Source organism: Cervus canadensis, chromosome 3, assembly GCF_019320065.1.
Source record: "Cervus canadensis isolate Bull #8, Minnesota chromosome 3, ASM1932006v1, whole genome shotgun sequence".
Lineage (NCBI taxonomy): Eukaryota > Metazoa > Chordata > Mammalia > Artiodactyla > Cervidae > Cervus > Cervus canadensis.
In genome coordinates, this window is record NC_057388.1 from 43,856,720 (window position 1) to 43,876,957 (window position 20,238).

Below are 20,238 nucleotides of genomic sequence, written 5' to 3' on the forward strand. Positions count from 1 at the left end.
CTTAGACACTGGATCACCAGAGTCTCTTATATTTCTATCTGAATTTTAGGAACAGCTTGCACCTCCCGCAGAAAAGAGGCAATTGTTAGGGCTTACATTGAATCTGTAGATCAACTTGGGGATTACTGCCAAAAGTTACTATGATAAGTATTTTGTAGTGCCCTTTTAATTATCCTATCCATAAATGAAATTTATTGATCATATAATTTTTACTCAAATATAATTTCATAAAGGATCAAGATAATGCTCCAACTACATTATAAAGTAGAAATAAAGGAGATAGGCATTTGCATTTCAGACATTATTACACAAGAAAGCTTAATGAAATAAATCAGACAATTGAATCTCAATGTAATATCAAAGTAAATATGATCAGTTATAAGTGAAAGTTGCTCAGTTGTGTTCAACTCTTCATGACTCCGTGGACTATACAGTCCATGGAATTCTCCAGGCCAGAATACTGGAGTGGGTCGCTGTTCCCTTCTTGTGGGGATCTTCCCAACCCAGGGATCGAACCCAGGTCTCCCACATTGCAGGTGGATTCTTTACCAACTAAGCCACCAGAAGTCAGTTGTAAGTGTAGAGTTAACTCAAGTGTGTTGTATAGTGAACTGAATATCCTGCACGCACCTGCTGACATAGGTGACATGCTGAAAGGGTAAAAAAACTCTTGCCAAGGATCAGACCATAACACAGTCAAATCTTCCTTGAATATACATGAAAACTGTTTTCTTGGGAAATTCAAGGTATACTTTAAAATGTGTAAAAAACACTTGTGTTTATGTGTAAAATGAAGTTTATTTCTAAGGTCACATAATCATAAACAGATTTCCAACCTACGTTTGATAGGACATTTGGAAGTTATACAGGGTGAATGACAAGACTTCATTAAATGTGAATGTCCCTGTATGGCAGACATCTTGTATCTGTAATCTCCATGCATTAAAATGCCAGTAAAGCTACCCAATTATTGTGACAATTGACAATGCCCTCACACATTTTCAAAATGCTGAGAGGGCACTGCTGCCCACTTTGAGAAACCAAGGTAGAGGAAAGAGCGCTGAAAAGTGCTGGAAAGGTGTTGGAAATGAGAGGGGAGCTCACTGTGACTCAAGTCAATATGTTACCCTGGGTCTCATTCTCCTCATCTGGAAAATGGTCTCCAAGAGCTTTCTGATGATTCATCATAGACTGATATCCTTCTTTTTGCTAGTTGAAAAGTATAGCTGATACACATAAAAAAATGAAATTAGAACACTGTCTAAGACCATGCACAAAAATAAACTCAAAATGCATTAAAGACCTAAAAGTAAGACTGGATATACAAAATTCCTTGAGGAAAATGCAAGCAGGACGCTGACGTAAGTTGCAGCATTAACTTTTTAGATCCATTTACAAGAATAATGGAAATAAGCACAAAAATCAACAACTGGGACCTAATTAAATGTAAAAGCTTCTACACAGCGAAGTTAACAATAAACAAAATAAAAAAACAACCTACAGAATGGGAGAAAATATTTGCAAACAACACAACAAACCAGGGATTAATCTCCAAAATATACAAACAGCTCAAAATAAACAAAAAACCAAACAACCCAATCAAAAAATGGGTAGAAAAATCTAAATAGACACTTCCTCCAAAGAAGATACACAGAAGGCCAAAAGGCACATGAAAAGATGCTCAATATCACTAATTATTACAGAAATGCAAAAAAAGCTACAATGAGGTACCATGTCACTACAGTCAGAATGGCCATCAACAAAAAAATCTAAAAACAAGAAATGCTGGAGAGGGTGTGAAGAAAAGGAAACTGTTCAACATGGCTGGTGGGAATGTAAATTGGTGCTGCCTCTACAGAGAACAGTATGGAGGTGCCTTGAAAAACTTAAAATAGAGCTACCATATGATCCAGCTATCCCACTTCTGTGGACACACTTGGAGAAAAACCATAATGTGAAAAGATACATGCATCCCTATGTTCATAGCAGCATTATCTACAATAGCTAAGATATGGAAGCAACCTAAATGACCACTGACAGATAAATGGATAAAGATAACAGACGATTACTCCACCATAAAAATGAATGAAATAATGCCATCTGCAGCAACATGGATGGACCTAGAGATACCAAGTCAGATAGAAAAAGAGAAACTTCATATGAAATTGCCTAAATGTGAAATCTATAAAAATGGTACAGATGAACTTACTCACAAGAAAGAGAATTACAGATATAGAAAACATCCTTACAGTTATCAAAAGGGAAAGAAGGTAGAGAGACGGATAATTAGGAGGCTGGGATTAACATATACACACTACTATACATGGGCGCCCCCAGTGGCTTAGCAGTAAAGAATCTGCCTGCAATGCAGCAGATGCAGGAGACACAGGTTCGATCCCTGTGCCAGGAAGATCCCCTGGAGAAGGAAATGGTAACCCAATCCAGTAATCTTACCTGAAAAATCCTCCTTACAGAGGAGCCTGGCAGGCTACAGTCCATGGGGTTGCAAAAAGTCAGACACAACTGAGTGACTAAACACAACTACATATCAAAACATATAACCAACAAGGACCTACTGTATAGCACAGAGAACTGTACTCAATATTCTCTAATAAGCTATAAGGGGAAAGAATCTGGAAAGGAATATATACCTGAATCATTGTGCTGTACATCTGAAATTAACATGATACTGTAAATCAACTATTCTTCAATTAAAAAAGAAAAAGAGAAAAAAGTGTAGCTACTAAAAGCTATATAGTCTTGTCTCCCTCTGCTGGCTGAGTAACATGTCATAAATGTCAAAAAAAAAAAAAGAAAAGATTTCTATGCTTTTAAGTGTTGAAGTTGACATCTTTAAGAATTTATAAACCACACACAAAATGTTAACCAGTTAAAAAAAGACAGACTACATTCAAATCTTGGTTACCATCTTCAGTTTTCTAGGTCCTTTGTAAATATATATGTATCACAACAGTGTCCATCTTCTCTTCATGTAAATTAAATTTAGAAAAGCAGGTCAGATTTCAAATGAAACTGACATATTATGTTGGTCAAGGAATTCTGGCTGGAATTATTTGGCTCATTCTCTCAGATGTCTCCAATGGATCACTATCTCCAAAAAAGGGAATTTTCTGCTGGAGTTAACAGAGAAATATTCAATATACAAAAAATAGTCAGCAGGCATTAATCTCTTAATGGCTAAGCCATGAGAAATCTGTTGCATACATGTTAAATAATTTTTAAAGACTAACGTTATCTTAGCTTCAAACTTGCTATGATGACTTTCGCTCCTTCCCAAATTCATCTAATTATTACTACTATTTTTGTTGCTTTTTGTATATTTGTAAGTTTCTTTAAATGCTTTTGGAACACAAAAGGTTTGGTACTATTTTTAAACTATTGTAAAATTACAGTGCACACGCAAGGTAAAAAAAAAAGAAAGGTAGAAAAAAATTAAAGTAGTACTGAAGGGTAGAAAATGAAAAGTTAAAGTCCTCCCTCACTCTCAGGGACACATACAAAGACAACCATTGTTCATAGTTTCTGTTGAATTCTTTAGTTCATTATAATAGTCAAGTCCCTTTGCTTTTGTATTCTGAATTATCAGACTTTAGACTTTTTTACTTCATGGTATATAAGGTGAGTTATTACCCTTATGACAAATCCCTGATTCTCTCCATTTACCTCCCAACAGGTCTAGTTGACTTTTATTTCTCCTTCTCCTAGTGGCTACCTTTTTGTTTTTTATTAAATGAAGTCATCTATTCCTTAAATGATCAATGTCATTTGTCAAATGATCAGTATCTATTGATCCTTCTCTGAAAATCAGTAAGTTGATACACTTGTTCTTTTTCATCTTTTTGCTATATTATTATTTTACTTTGTTGACATAATATTTACAGTTTATCTAGTTAAACCTAGAGCTAAATTTCCTCTTTGCTGCAGCCGTACATACATGCTTCTGCCTCAGGGCCTGGACATTTGCTCTTCATGGCTCGCTCCCTCACTGGACTTTGATCTTAGCTCAGATGCCAGCTCTCCTGACTAACTGATCTGAAACAGCAACCCTTCGCCAGTCCAGTCACTCTCTGGGCTCTTCCTCTAGTCAGGTTTCTTCACAGCATTTATCGAGGGCTTCCCAAGTTGCACAGCGGTAAAGAATCCACCTGCCGGTGCATAAGACACAAGAGGCACAGGTCTTGATTCCTGGATCGGGAAGATCTGCTGGAGGAGGAAATGGCACTTCAGTATTCTTGCCTGGAGAATTCCATGGACAGAGGAGCCTGGTGGGCTATGGTCCATAGGGTTGCAGACAGCTGGACACGACTGAGCATGCACACAACAAAAAACAGCATTTATCATGACTTAACATTATATATTTAAGTTTCCCCACTAGAATGTAAGCCCACATGGGAAGTTTTGTTGTGTTCCCCTGAATATGCCCAATGCCAAGAACAGGTCCTGGTAAACAGATGCTCAATAAACATTTGTTGAAGGAATGAATAAATCCTAAAAGAGGAAAACTGTAGCGTCATAAAAGCTATGAAAATCCAAATATCATTACAGAAGCAAATAGTATATTGCAACCAATGGAAAAAAGGAAACTATAACCCAATGTCATTAACATATTAATGGCAATCAAATGAGAATCTTTCAAATATCAATATCTAGTATATTCTCTATCATTAACCATATTGTATTATACTTTAATTTCTTTCTGCGTCACCTATGTCATCTTTTTTTGGATTTATTTTGATGTTGCTAGAGAATCTTTTCCAAAAATTTCTCATTATGGAGACAGACTTTTTGAATATCTCTATGCCTGAAGATATCTTTATTTTGCTTCCACATTTGGTATGTCTTAGCTAAATATAGAATTTTTTAAATTTAAAATTTCAGGTTCCAATCCTTTTCTCCTCAAACTTTGAAAATATTGCTCCAGTGTCTTCTACCATCTGATGATGAGAAATCTGAAATTGGTCTGATCTGGATGCTTTGCAGGTGTCATGGCTTTTCACCTCCCTTTGTGGAAAATTTCTGAAATGTCATTGGAATGTGTGGAACTCCTCTCCCCTCTTTGTTCTCTTCTTCTTTACATTAACATATCCTCCATCTGCTGGCTTTTGGTTTCTGAGAGGCTTCCTCTCCTTTATCCTCCAGGTTTCTGACTTTATCGTTCCTCTGATCCAATGGGTTATTTTGGCAATCAGTCTTTCAGTGGTCTGACTGATTCCCTTTCATGGCAGACTCTGTGTGACACTATGCTCCGAGTACGCTGATTAGGACGATTTGAAAGCCTCTTCTGTTTTTGAGTTATCTGTGTCTCCTACAGGGCTTGTTATCTCAGCGAGTTCACTTGGGTCCTTCTCCTCCGTGCTCCTGCTGCCCTTCCTCTCGTCTGGTGAGCCCTGACATTCACTCAGATGCAGGAACAAAGAAAGGCCTCATTGCTTAGCCTAGACTGTGGCGGGTGTGTTTCTTTAGTAGTGGAGCTCTCCGCTCCCCAGCTGGCCTCCCTCAAGGGGAGCAAGTGGCAGGGCTTGCCTTCCAGCCTGCCTCACCAGATGTGTGGGTGCAGAGGCAGCCGGCAGGCTGGGGAACGCCACAATCACCTAATTAAGGAGGGCTGTACTTTGCATGTAGCAGGTTTAGCGTGTTTCTCTCCCTCTGCGCTGCCTTTCCTTCTCCCCACCCACAGCTGCCTGCCATGGAGTTCTGGGGCTCGGGCTCTGCTCTCCTTCGCCCAGGCTTGAAGCACTTCACTGGGTGCCCTCCTTAGTCCATCTGCCACTTTCTTCAGGAAAAAACACTTGGAATAGCGCCTGGTGCTTCGCAATGTGCTCAACAAATCTTTATTGAATAAATACATGATGGAAGATGAGTGGGGAGGGACCCAAATCTCCCCGCGAGTCCAAGCATGCTTCGGTAGTGAATGGTCCTAAAGAGGCCTTCCTGGTCCAGCCATGCTCTTGTACTGACCTCAAACTAGCCAGTTGCCAGGATTTCCTTCATTACATACAGTGTGTGGGACTAAGTGCAATTCCCTCTTCTTTTTCTCTATCAATGTGATCCCACCTGCTCACTCTCTTCCAGAATTTTGTAATTTAATGAGACCTTGGGAGAGAAAGAAGATACACGCATGTTCAATCTGCCATATTAAACAAGAAATACATTTGAAATTTATTTTCAAACATTTGTTGGACTCTTACAAGATGGAAAATAGAAAAACTTAGTTCAGCTATTTCTATTTATTATATGTTGCTATTTGGAAATTAGGAACATAATGCTATAATTGAATACTCATATGAAAAGCAATGAGAAATAAATTAAAATGTTCTGGTCTGTATTTATCAGAATCACATTTTAATAAAGTATGGATACAGTGTATTAATATATGCTAAATATAGTATGTATATTAATAATATAAATGAAATTTCAGGACTCCTGAGGAAAAGTCCAATTTTCTCAGTTGACTATAAACCTCATTTGAAATAAATTTGGCTTTTTAAGAAAAAGTAAGTACAGGGAATATTAAGTGGAAAAAAGAAGATGCAGCATAATATGATACACACATTACCGTCACATAAAAAATGTGTACATATATGTGAGTACATAGCTATAGAGGCATATGGTATATACACACATATAGATACAGAGAAATACACATATATAGACAGAGAAAAAAATCAAATCATAACAAAGTGTTAACAAGTTATTTTAGGTGGTTTGGGTGTTTGAGAAGCACCAGCATCGCAAAAATTTATTTCAAGTAAGAGGGATTAATTACATAAATGTTTAATTTGGAAAAAATACTCATGGAGGGGCTTGTAGAGTCAGCTCTGATACACTGAGTTTGGAAGCTGTCTCTCACATCATTTAAAGAAAAAGGATGAACAAACTGAAAAATCGATGACTTTAATGGCTTGATTTGAAGTCAACAGAAAACTGAGGCAGCAGGACAAACTGTCACCTCAGAATCTGGAGACAGAGGAGAACGGAGTGACTCACAGATGAAGATCAGTTTACCTGAAAAAGAAGCTGCAGGAGCCATAAACCAGTAGGAAACTAAGATGGAAACTCTGATGAATTGCTAAAGGCTGGGTATGGATAGTGACATTAGAGTGAAAAACTCTGAGGGGCTGTTTTCTCAGAGAGGCCTCCATACTTCAGTGGGTTTTACTTCCAGGAACCCCACTAGGTTCTCATTATGAAGAGCCAAGAAGAAACACTTGTGTTTCTGGCAGGGGGAGGGGAAAAGTAGCCATTTTGAAATATGCCCAGTGTTCTCCTTAACAAAGACCTATTCAGCAGAGAGAAAATACTTCACCAGAGCCTTATCTGACTTGGTGGAAGGGAAATTACCCAAATTAACACAGCACCCCACAGCTTTCTTCTCTCACCTCAGGGGGAAAAATGCTGAGAAACACTTGTGAAAGTTCAGGGACACGGGGCCCATTGAAAGACTTGAGATTTAAACACAGGATGATAGAACATTTCCTCTCTAGCCAATACATTGCCAGGTCAACAGGGCCAAGGCTGTAACAGTGGATTACAGCTGAAGGAGCGGCAAGGTGCAGATTCTATTCAATCACAGAGACAACAGGGAAGACAGAAACAGGGGCATCAGAGGAAATGAGTCTCTGACACCCACAGCTACAGCAAATATGAACTACAGTCCAACTCTGAGCAATATTAATATAAAACTTCACACGGAACACCTATTGATTTCAGTTCTTATTAACTAATATACAATGTTTGGCTTTCAACAATGATTTACAAGGCACACTAAGTTTTAAGGCAAGAGGCAAAAGGCAAGCATCACAACTAGATTTAGATACGGCACAAACTTTGAGATTTAAAATAATTATGATTAAGGTTCTAATGAAAAAAGCAGATAATATGCAAGAACAGGTTGGTAATGTAAGCAAAGAGAAACACTAAGAACGAATTAAAAAATATTAGAAATTTTAAAAATCATTGTAACAGAAATAAAGACTGCCCTTGATGAGCTCATCAGTAGAGTGGACATAATCAAAGAATCAGTGAGCCTGAAAATGTTACTATATAATGAATGGCTGTATTCCAGGAGCTCCTGTATCTTCTCAAGCTCATATGGAGCATTCACCAAGAGTAACCACATTATGGGTCATAGGGTACACCTGAAGGAATTGGAAGAGTAAAAGAAAAATCTAAGTATATTCTCACTTCGAAATGAATTAAACTAGGAATCAAGAACAGCAAGATAGCTGGAAAACTCCATAATTTTTTAAATTGAAGTGTAGTATATCGTGAAGGGATAGGCTACCCACTCCAGTATTCTTAGGCTTCCCTGGTGGCTCAGATGGTAAAGAATCCACCTGCAATGCGGGAGACCTGGATTAGATCCTAGGGTTGGGAAGATCCCCTGAAGGAGGGCATAGCAACCCACTCCAGCATTCTTGCCTGGAGAATCCCCATGGACAGAGGAGCCTGGAGGGCTACAGTCCATGGGGTCACAAAGAGGCAGACAAGACTGAGCGATTAAGCACAACACAGCACATATTTGATTTAAAATATTGTGGTAATTTCCAGTTGAGGCAGTGATTCAGTTTAACTTTTATATATATATATATTTCTTCTTCCTTATGATATTGAATATAGTTTCCTGTGCTATAACAACAGAATCTTGTTTATCCATTCTATATGTTAATAGTATTTTGCACCTGCTGGTCCCAAACTCCCAATCTATCCCTCCCCTGCCACCCCAAGCCTCCAGCAATCACAAGTCTGCTCTGTGTCTAGTCTGTTTTGTAAATAAGCTCACCTGTGTCATGTTTTAGATTCCACATAAAAATGATATATTTACCTTTCTCTTTCTGACTTACTTCGCTTAGTATGAAAATCTCTAGTTTCACTCATGTTGCTGCAAATGGCAGTTCGCTCTTCTTTTTTATGGTTGAGTAGTATTCCGTTGTATATATGTACCATTTCTTCTCTATCCATTGATTGGTTGATGGACATTTAGGTAGTTTCCATGTCTTGGCTATTGTGAATAGTCCTGCCATGAACACAGGGGTGCATGTATCTTCTCGAATTATAATTTTGTCTGGATATATGCCCAGGAGCGGGACTGTTGGATCATATTGCAACTCTAAGGTTTTTGAGGGACCTCCATACTATCCTCCATAGAGGCTGTACCAATTTACATTCCCACCAGTAATGTCGGGGAGTTCCTCTTTCTCCACACCCTTTCCAGCACTTACTTGTAGACTTTTTAATGATGGCGATTCTGACCACTGTGAGGTGGTAAACTCATTATAGCTTTCATTTGCATTTCTCTTATAATTAATGATATTGAGCATCTTTTCATATGCCTTTTGGCCATCTGTATATCTTCTTCTGAGAAATGTGCACTTAGGTTTACTGCTCATTTTTTGATGGGATTGTTCATTTTTTGGTTACTAAGTTGTATGAGCTGTATGTATATTTTGGAAATTAAGCTCTTGTTGATTGCATTATTTGCAAATATTTTCACCCAGTCCATAAGCTTTTTGCTTTGTTATGAAAATTTTCAAATATTTGGAGATTAAACAAGATTCTTTAAATAACATATCAGTCAAAAATAGAAGTCAGAATAAAAAAAATTTAATATTTTGAACTTAAATGAAAGTGAAAATATAACTTTTCAAAATTCGTGGGATGCAGCAAAATCAGTGCTTAGTAGGAGATAACATTATCTGTGCACTTCAGAGAAGATCTAAAGTCAATAATCTCAGCTTCCACCTTAAGAAACTAGAGAAAGAGCAATTGATGCCTAGAAGGAGAAGAGAACAATGTAGAAGTCAGAGCACAAATCCATGAAATGAAAACAGGAAAACCACCGAGAGAGGCAATGAAATCATCAAAAACAGGAAAACAACCGAGAGAGGCAATGAAATCAAAAGCTCATTCTTTGGAAAAAAAAAAAATGTTGAAGTGAATTCTTCAACATTAGCTTTGATGGTTTTTGTCAGAAAGCCTTTAGAAGATGAGTTGTAGAAAAAAAATCATTTGTAGTTATCTGTATTAACATTAATCTTGCCATTAATATTTTATTGAACCACAAATTCTCTGGTTTTCTTAACACAGTTGATCTCTGTGTTATGTCTTTAAAATTATGTCTTTGCTTGAGCATAAAATTAGGGAATTGCTCATCTAAAGAGAAATATATTCTTTTACTCATTAAATTTTTAAAAACTGAAGTGTAGTTTATTTACAATATTTTGTCGGTTTCAGTACAGCACAGTGATTCAGCATCACTGTGATTACTCTGCATTACAGGTTATTTCACAATAATTGGTATAATTCCTTGTGCTATGCAGTATGTCTTTGCTGCTTATTTCATATATAGTAGTTTGTAAGAGAAATATATTATTAATGTGTCTAATGTTACAAACTTCACATTCAAAATTTTGTGAAAAGCAACTATCTCCAGTCTCTAGACTATCTACTTAATGTCCGTTTTCTGATTCATTTTCCAGTTTTTTTCTGATTCATTTTCCAGTTTTATTATGCAGTCAGGCTTCCCTTTCTAGCATGCCTTTGGACTAGCATGCACGGCAGTTTTTCTCCTGCCACACTGGTATATGCACAGGAAGGAAGTACTGGATAAACTAATTTCAAGAGCTCCTTGAAGGTCAACGTCTTCTTAAAGATAAACCAACACAGTGCTTTCCATATACAGGCATACTCAGAGATACTGTGGGTTCCATTCCAGATCACAATTAAGCAAATATTGCAATAAATGAGTCACATGAATTTTTTGGCTTCCCAGTGCATATAAAAGTGATGTACTATTAAGTATGAAATAGCATTATATCTTAAAAAAAAAAAAAGTGGATACCTTAATTAGAAAAATACTTTATTGCTAAAGAATGCTAACCATCATCTGAGTCTAGATAATCTTTTTTGCTGGTGGAAGGTCCTGCCTGGATGTTCATGCTGCTGATCAGACTGGTGGTTGCTAAAGGCAAGGGTGGCTATGGCAATTTCTTAAAATAAGACAACAATGAAGTCTGCCACATCGAAAGACTTTTCCTTTTGTGAACAATCTCTCTGTAGTATGCAAGTGGTGTTTAACGGCATTTTACCCACAGAAGAACCTCTTTCAAAATTGAAGTCACTTCTCTCAAACCTTCAAAAACTCGAAGTGTTGGTCGCTCAGTCGTGTGCGAGACTCTGCGATGCCACGAACTGTAGCCTGGCACACTCCTCTATCCATGGAATTTTCCAGGCAATAATACTGGAGCAGGTTGCCATTTCCTTCTCCAGGGGATCTTCCCAACCCAGGGACTGAACCCATGTCTCTTGCATCTCCTGCAATGGCAGGTGGATTCTTTTCCACTGCACCACCTGGGAAGCCCAATTAGTCATTAGGAAAATGCAAATCAAAACCACAATGAGATACAACTTCACAACCACTAGGGTGGCTATAATCAGATAAAAGTGTTGCTGAGGATGTGGAGAACTGGAATCTTCTTACACTCCCAGTGAGAATGTAAAATGATGTTTTGGAAAACAGTATGGCAATTTATCAAAAGATTAAACACAGAGTTCCTATATGACCTGGCAATTCAACTTCTAGCTATATATCCAAAAGAAATAATAACATACATCATAAGAGAAACTTGAACAAAACTGTTTATAGTAGCATTATTCATGTCAGCTAAAAGACGGAAACAACCCAGACATCCATGAATTGATGAATGGATAAACAAAATGTTGCACATTCACACATGGACTATTATGTGGCAATAGAAAGGAATGATGGATCACAGCCTTGTCTTGGTGAAGGGGCTTGCATAACTCAATGAAGCTATGAGTCATGCCATGTAGGGCCACCCAAGATGGACGGGTCATGGTAGAGAGTTTTGACAAAACATGATCCACTGGAGAAGGGAATGCCAAACCACTTCAGTCTTCTTGCCTCAAGAACCCTATGAACAGACAGACAGATATCACAATGGAAGATGAGCTTCACAGGTTGGTAAGTGTCCAATATGCTACTGGGTAAGAGCGGAGAAATAGCTCCAGAAAGAATGAAGAGGCTGAGCCAAAGCAGAAGTGACACTCAGTTGTGGATGCGTCTGATGGTTAAAGTAAAGTCTGATGCTGTAAAGAGCAATATTGCATAGGAACCTGGAATGTTAGGTCCATGAATCAAAGTAAACTGGACATGGTCAAGCAAGAAATGGCAAGAGTGAACATTGACATTTTAGGAATCAGTGAACTAAAATGAATGGGAATGGGCAAATTTAATTCAGATCTACTACTGTGGGCAAGAAGCCCTTAGAAGAAATGGAGTAGCCCTCATAGTCAACAAGAGTCCAAATGCAGTGATTGGGTGCAATCTCAAGCACAACAGAAATATCTCAGTTGTTTTCAAGGCAAACCATTTACCATTACAGGAATACAAGTCTATTTCCCAACTACTCATGTGGAAGAAGTTGAAGTTGAAAGATTCTATGAAGACCTTCAGACCTTCTAGAGCTAACACCAAAAAGATGTCCCTTTCATCACAGGGGACTGGAATGCAAAAGTAGGAAGAGATACCTGGAGTAACAGGCAAGTTTGGCATTGGAGTACAAAATGAAGCAGGGCAAAGGCTAACAGTTTTGCCAAGAGTGCACTGGTCATAGCAAACACCCTCTTCCAACAACACAAGAGAAGACTCTACACAAGGACATCACCAGATGGTCAATGCGAAAGTCAGATTGATTATATTCCTTGCAGCCGAATACTGAGAAAGGCTATACAGTCAGCAAAAACAAGACCTGGAGCTGACTGCGGCTCAGATCACGAGCTTCTTATTGCAAAATTCAGGCTTAAATTGAAGAAAGTAGGGAAAACCATTAGACCATTCAGTTATGACCTAAATCAAATCCCTTATGGCTATACAGTTGAAGTGACTAATAGGTTCAAGGGATTAGATCTGGTAGAAAGACTGGTAGAAGAATTATGGATGTCAGTTTGCAACATTGTATAGGAGGAGGTGACCAAAACCATCCCAAAGGAAAAAAAAATTCAACAAGGCAAAATGGCTGCTGAGGCGGCCTTACAAATAGCTGTGAAAAGAAAAGTAAAAGGCAAAGATATACCCAATTGAATGCAGAGTTCCAAAGGACAGCAAGGAGAGTTAAGAAAGCCTTCATAAGTGAACAATGCGAAGAAATAGAGGCAAACAACAGAAAGGGAAAGATGAGAGATCTCTTCAAAAAAACTGGAGGTACCAAGGGAACATTTCAGGCAAAGATATAATAAAGGAAAGAAATGACAAGGACCGAACAGAAGCGTAAGATATTAAGAGGTGGCAAGAATACACAGGAAGAACTATACAAAAAAGGTCTTAATGACCCAGATAACCATGATGGTATGGTCACTCACTAGAGCCAGACATCCTAGAGTGTGAAGTCAAGTGGGCCTTAGAAATATTACTATGAACAAAGCTAGTGGGAGTGATGGAATTCCAGGTGAGCTATTTAAAATCCTAGAAGATGATACTGTAGTGCTGCACGCAATATGCCAGCAATGTTGGAAAACTCAGAAGTGGCCACAGAACTGAAAAAAGTCAGCTTTCATTCCAATCCCAAAGAAGGGCAATGCCAAAGAATGTTCAAACTACTGCACAACTGCACTTATTTCACATGCTAGCAAAGTAATGTTCAAAATCCTTCAAACTAGGCCTCAATAGCATGTGAACCGAGAACTTCCAGATATACAAGCTGGATTTAGAAAAGGCAGAGGAACCAGAGATCAAATTTCCAACATCCACTGGGTCACAGGAAAAGAAAGAGAATTCCTGAAAAACATCTACTTCTGCTTCATTGATTACGCTAAAGCCTTTGACTGTGTGGATTACAACAAACTGTGGAAAATTCTTAGAGATGGGAATACCAGACCATCTTACCTGCCTCCTGAGAAACCTGTGTGCAGGTCAAGAATCAACAGTTAGAACCAGACATGGAACAGACTGGTTCAAAATTGGGAAAGAAGTATGTCAAGGCTGTATATTGTCAACCTGCTTATTTAATTTACATGCAGAGTACATCATGCAAAATGCCGGGCTAGATAAATAACAAGCCGGAATCAAAACTGCTGGCAGAAATATCAATAGATACCAACTCTAATTGCGGAAAGCAAACAGGAAGTAAAGAGCCTCTTGACGAAGGTGAAAAAGGAGAGTGAAAAAGGTGGCTTAAAGCTCTCAACATCCAAAAAATTAAGATCATGGCATCCAGGCCCATCACTTCATGGCAAATAGATGGGTAAAAAGTGAAAACAGTGGCAGATTTTATTTTCTTGGACTCCAAAATCACTGTAGATAGTGACTGCAACCATGAAAGACACTTCCTCCTTGGAAGAAAAGCTATGACAACCTAGACAATGTATTAAAAAGCAGAGATATCACTTTGCCGACAAAGGTCCATATAGTCAAAGCTATGGTTTTTCCAGTAGTCAGGTATAGATGTGAGAGTTGGACCATAAAGAAGGCTGAGAGCCAAAAAACTGATGCTTTCAAATTGTGGTACTGGAGAAGACTCTTAAGAGTCCCTTGGACAACAGGGAGATCAAACTAGTCAATCCTAAAGGAAATCAACCCTGAATATTCACTGGAGGGACTGACGATGAAATTCCAATACTTTAGTCATCTGAAGAGTTGATTTATTGGAAAAGACCCTAATGCTGGGAAAGATTGAAAGCAAAAGGAGGAGAAGGGGAAAGAGGACGAGATGGTTGGATGGCATCATCGACTCAATGGACATGAGTTTGAGCAAACTCTGGGAGATGGTGAAGGACAGCGAAGCCTGGTGTGCCACAGTCCATGGGGCTGCAAAAAGTCAGACACAACTTAGGGACTGAACAACAATAACAAAAAGGAATGAAGTGCTGATACTTACTACACCATGGATGAAACCTGAATACATAAGGTAAGTGAAAGAAATCAGTCACAAAAGATCACATATTGTATAATTTCATTTATACAAATGACCAGAACAGACAAATCTATAGAGACTGAAAGTAGTTCTTGCCAGGATAGTGGTTGCCAGGGGTTGGGCATGGAAGGTGACTGCTGATGGTATGGGGTTTCTTTTTTGGGGTGATAGAAGTATTGTAAAATTGATTGTGGGGATGGCTGCACAACTGTGAATATACTAAAAACCCCTGAATGACATACTTTAAATGAGTGAACTGTACAATATATGAAATATATCCCAACAAAAGCTGTTAGCAAAAACAAGGCAAAAACTGCAGCACCTTACCACGTCTGTACAAACAACCTGAGTTCCCAAGCTTTATATGCTAACCAGTCACAAAAATCCTCTCAATTCATATTCCATATATTTGGAATCTAAAATCTAAAAAGAAGTTGCACTAGGGATTAGCTCTGCATTATTCAGAGGAGAGAAAATTACAGTGTCATCGGAACTGCTTAAGAAAATTTCAAGCATCCTGAACTATTTCACATCTGTTAACAGTCATGTTTGTTATATACTCCCATAGCAGAAATATTTACTCCTGATCACCATAAAATACAATCAGCTATTAAGCATTTCAAAATCACATTTAACCAGTCTTACTCCCAACTTACATATTCCCAGTTTTACAAGTTAAACCTTAATACTCAAGACAAATTTACCACTATACCAATGACAGGCAAAGAAGTGATCTTTCAAAACCTTATTGTCTAATATGGTAGCCATTGGCCACATGTGGCTATTGAATAACTGAAATGTGGCTAATCCAAACTGAGATGTGTTGTTAAGTGTAAAATGTACACGGTATTTTGAAACAGACTCAACGTGATTATTCAGACAGTTCAGTTCAGTTCAGTCGCTCAATCGTGTCCGACTCTTTGCGACCCCATGAATCGCAGCACGCCAGGCCTCCCTGTCCATCACCAACTCCCGGAGTTTACTCAAACTCATGCCCATCGAGTCAGTGATGTCATCCAGCTATCTCATCCTCTGTCGTCCCCTTCTCCTCCTGCCCCCGATCCCTCCCAGCATCAGTGTCTTTTCCAATGAGTCAACTCTTCGCATGAGGTGGCCAAAGTATTGGAGTTTCAGCTTCAGCATCAGTCCTTCCAATGAACACCCAGGACTGATCTCCTTCAGGATGGACTAGTTGGATCTCCTTGCAGTCCAAGGGACTCTCAAGAGTCTTCTCCAACACCACAGTTCAAAAGCATCAATTTTTCAGCTCTCAGCTTTCTTCATAGTCCGACTCTCACATCCATACATGACCAGTGGAAAAACCATAGCCTTGACCAGACGGACCTTTGTTGGCAAAGTAATGTCTCTGATTTTTAATATGCTATCTAGGTTGGTCATAACTTTCCTTCCAAGGAGTAAGTGCCTTTTAATTTCATGGCTGCAGTCAACATTTTAAATTACATATGCAGCTCACATATTTCTATCAGATAGAGTTGCTCTAGAAAAACATTTAGAGCTTTTATGGGGATGGTGAGTATGTATCAGAGAACAGGGCTCTGAATAACCTCTCCCATTACAGCTTTCTGCTGCCACCTCTTTCATATACTGGCCACTTGGAAGGAGTCTTCAGTATGGGTGAAAAATCTGTAACACAATCATCACAGCACTCCTCAAGACAACAGAACCATATGAACCCTAAACCCTTCTTGTTTTCTGTAGCTGCTGCTTTCATAAGAGGCCATAGTGTGTGCCAGCCAGGAAGGAAAGTTTTTAATGACGGCAGCTAAGACTTTTTCCTGGTTAAGCCATCAGTGTAAGCCCTGGACCTAACAGCACTGTAACCCCACTTGCACCTGTGGAACACATGTACCTGAGCATTTGCCTTTCATCGTTAGCATCACTGGATGTCACACCTCCCGTGTATCTTGGGTGATGGATTTGTTACTCAGAGCAGTGCTATCTTACTATCCACATATATGGCAATGGGGCTGCTGAACTGTGCCGAGTGTGACTGGGAAACTCAATTTTAAGTTTTATTTTTTGTTAAATTAACCACACGTGGCAAGTGGCTGCTGTACTGCCCAGCACACTACAAGCCTACAGCCTTGCTTCCCCAAATGTGGTGTGCAGACCAGTAGGGTAAGCACCTCTGGAACTTTGTTAGAAACACAAATCTACCTGGACTCCCTGAAATATCGTGCACTGTAACAAGACCAGGTGATTCCTATGCACATTAAAGTCTGGAAAGCACTTACTCAGAGTAGGGGGTCTTAGCTGAATATTACACTGACGTGCAGAAAACTGTATGCAAAGTTGGCACATATGTGTGTGTGTGTGTGTGTGTGCACTGAGTGTACACACACTTTACCCTTTTCTTTCCCCTGGAGACAATGTCCATACTTTTCCCTTGATTTTCCAAGGAGTTTGCCATTCAAAACAGAAGTTTTATCCTATAGGAATGTAGCCCCATAAAACAGGAAAGCAGATTTCACTGAATAAAGAAAAACCTTTCAATTATCCTTTGTTTTGCAAGTATGGTCTTCAATTTATGAAGGGCAGAAACTGGCCATCCCCGGCTTTGAGGTTCTTCCACTGTATTTTCACCCATGCTAACCACAGAGTACAACGCTCCTAGACTGTTTTTATGTCTCAAAATACCACATGTACACACATTAGCACAGATAAAAAATGTTAGTATAACATTTATATATATTCTATTTTGTATTATGTACCCACACTCATACCCTTATCTTTTAGCACAAAACTAACCACAAAATGCATCTCAGGGCAAATACATACCAGTTTGTGCTAATCTGTACAGCCTGGAACAACTGGCAGAGTTTTAAGTACGGATGGGCTGTTGCAGCTGCTACCAATTTTTCAGTTGATTCGGGAATCAACCAGGAAAAAAAAATTTTTATTAGTATCATAGCTGTCTAGTTATTACCTACTACATAAAACCATGAACAAATCAGCTGGTCAGACTATGATTACTGAGCTTACTTTTCTATTAGTATATGGAACTGCTTTCACATTATAATAAGAAATACTCATCCTTTATTATTTTCAGGTAAAAATTTAGGAAAACAAAGATACTTTTATGTTAAGGATGAAGTTGCTGCCAGGCTTCATTAATCTGCCTCAGGAATCCTGTCACCCGCCTCCAAGTGTTAACAACAAAATGCTAAGGCAATGATTTCTCCCAGTAGACCAAATCCCTAGGATTAATTGTCCCCAAGTCTCAACATGGCTCTGAGAATCTGCCGTGAACCATTATTTTCCACTGGTGTTTAAGAGGAGACATATACAAATTGGCAGTCGGCTTATGCAGCCAGTAAACTTAACTTGTCACAAAGAGCCACAGTACTTTAAAAATGAAGAAAACATAAGTTTAGCCTCACTTCTTTTTTGGGGAGTAATGTAAATTTATAAATGCAGAAGTACTGAATGTACTTGCAATATGTAGAGTTAGGCTCCCATAATAAATACTTTCTCACTAATCAGTCTGATGAAGAATAACTTGCTAGCACTGGGAAGTACAAACAGTCCAATATACATTTAATACTTTTGGTCCTTGTGAGGCAGAAGATTCTTTAGAAGCTAGCCAGCTGAAAGGCTAATTAACCAGGAGAGTTCTAACCTTTTTAACCTCTACAATGTGATGGACATCACTAAAATACCAGCGCTAAAGAAACAGTTTTCCACCTTGTTTCCACTGCCAGACAGAGGATGAACAACATCCACACTCCCCTGGTGTGATGCTCCTGGCAGGGCAACTTTTCTCCATCCCTGTCTCTTCCATCGAGAAGGCACGCTGGAAGGTGAGTGAGTCATGCTACTGTAAGAATCACCTTGCCTACAGTTTCACAGGGTCTATCAGTCCTATAATTCCACATGCCGTCATTATCCCACACTCGGTCATGACACACCTTTTCTGAGGAGTCCTTGTTCACCTGGTTCTTTGCCTTCAGCAAGGCCAAGATTCTCATTTGCATTCAGTTTTAGGTTTTTATGTCATTTATTCATATTACCAGTAGGACAGAGTTTTAAAAAAGATTTATTGTACTTGATTCTAGAAATGATAGAAAATAAAAATTGATACAATAATGTCACACACCCTTGGAAAGGCATATTTATGCTTTCGTACCAGAGCACAGTTTGATGCATGGCCAGAACTGGAAAGACCTCCGCCATGGGTAACAAAGGGAATGCTGCTGATAGGAGGAGCCCTTGTTAAGTTTGTAAAAGTTTTCTTCTCTGTCATTTATTTTTGGGCAAATATCAGTCCAGCGGAAAGAGTTAACATAAAAGGCACCTGGAGTAAAAAGTAGACCTTAACTAAAAATAGCTGCACATGTTTACATAAAGAAAAAAAGCCCTATTGATGCAACTCTCCTGCAAGGCCATGATAATAATAAATGCAAAAGCTATTGCAACCGGAAAGTCTATATACACTTAGTTGAACCTGCTTTATGGATAATAACAATCACTTTTGTGTTTATAAACCTGTGGATGTTTTACCACTATTAATATGAGCATAAGTACTGTTATTTATATTTATAGGGTTTTTCTGAGGGGAGTGGTGTCACTAATTATTATCCATAGTCAATATTTGTTTCATTGCATTTTCTCTTAAAATGCATTGTTTTGTATACATTCAGAGATGCATTAAAAATTCCTATTGCCCTTCAAGAATGTAGCAAAATATAAAACTGCTACTTTAAACCAAATTTCTTTAAAATGATTATAAAGCCAATAAAAGCTGACATTTTGCTATGACTTAAGCACCTGAAATATATTCTAACCAATTCATATTCTCTGAACTAAAATGAGGCGCCTCACGATTTCTATATATGTACAAATATTGCAAATTAAGCTAATAAAAACTTGGAAAAATACAAATAGTCTTTTACTACAAAGATCCAAAATCCACACAGGGGCCTGCACTAAGAGGAAAATGAACAGGATGCCAGCAACACAAGTTGGCATTTTCTAATATGGGGACACAGGCCTCAGCGGAGCCAGGTGGTGTTCAGCTGGGTCTGGTTCTTGATGCTGGTATCCATTTTAAGCACTTCGCGAATGGCCATGGTCGCGTAGGTAGAAGGAGGGAGAGAAAAATCCATCTTCAGAGCTCTGTATTTGCCTTCTGCCAGGCAAGAAAGGAGACAACAGACAGAAAAGTAAGGCAGCTGCAGACAGCCTGGTATGAGTCACGTAATCTCCATACACAAAGAACTGCGGTCCTTTCCTCAGCCTGCTTCCCAGAGAAGGAGCATGGAAGAAA

At 38.7% G+C, this 20,238-nt stretch overlaps 1 protein-coding gene across 1 annotated transcript in view; it reads right to left on the minus strand.

Moving 5' to 3' along the window:
• Positions 1 to 18,990: 18,990 nt before the first annotated feature.
• The window catches only part of PUS7 (pseudouridine synthase 7), a 52,670-nt gene continuing 51,422 nt past the window's right edge, over positions 18,991 to 20,238 (minus strand). The window contains exon 16 of the mRNA XM_043463014.1: positions 18,991 to 20,100. Within this exon, the coding sequence (XP_043318949.1) occupies positions 19,964 to 20,100 (137 nt within the window). The 3' untranslated portion in view covers positions 18,991 to 19,963. The remainder of the gene's footprint in view (positions 20,101 to 20,238) is intronic.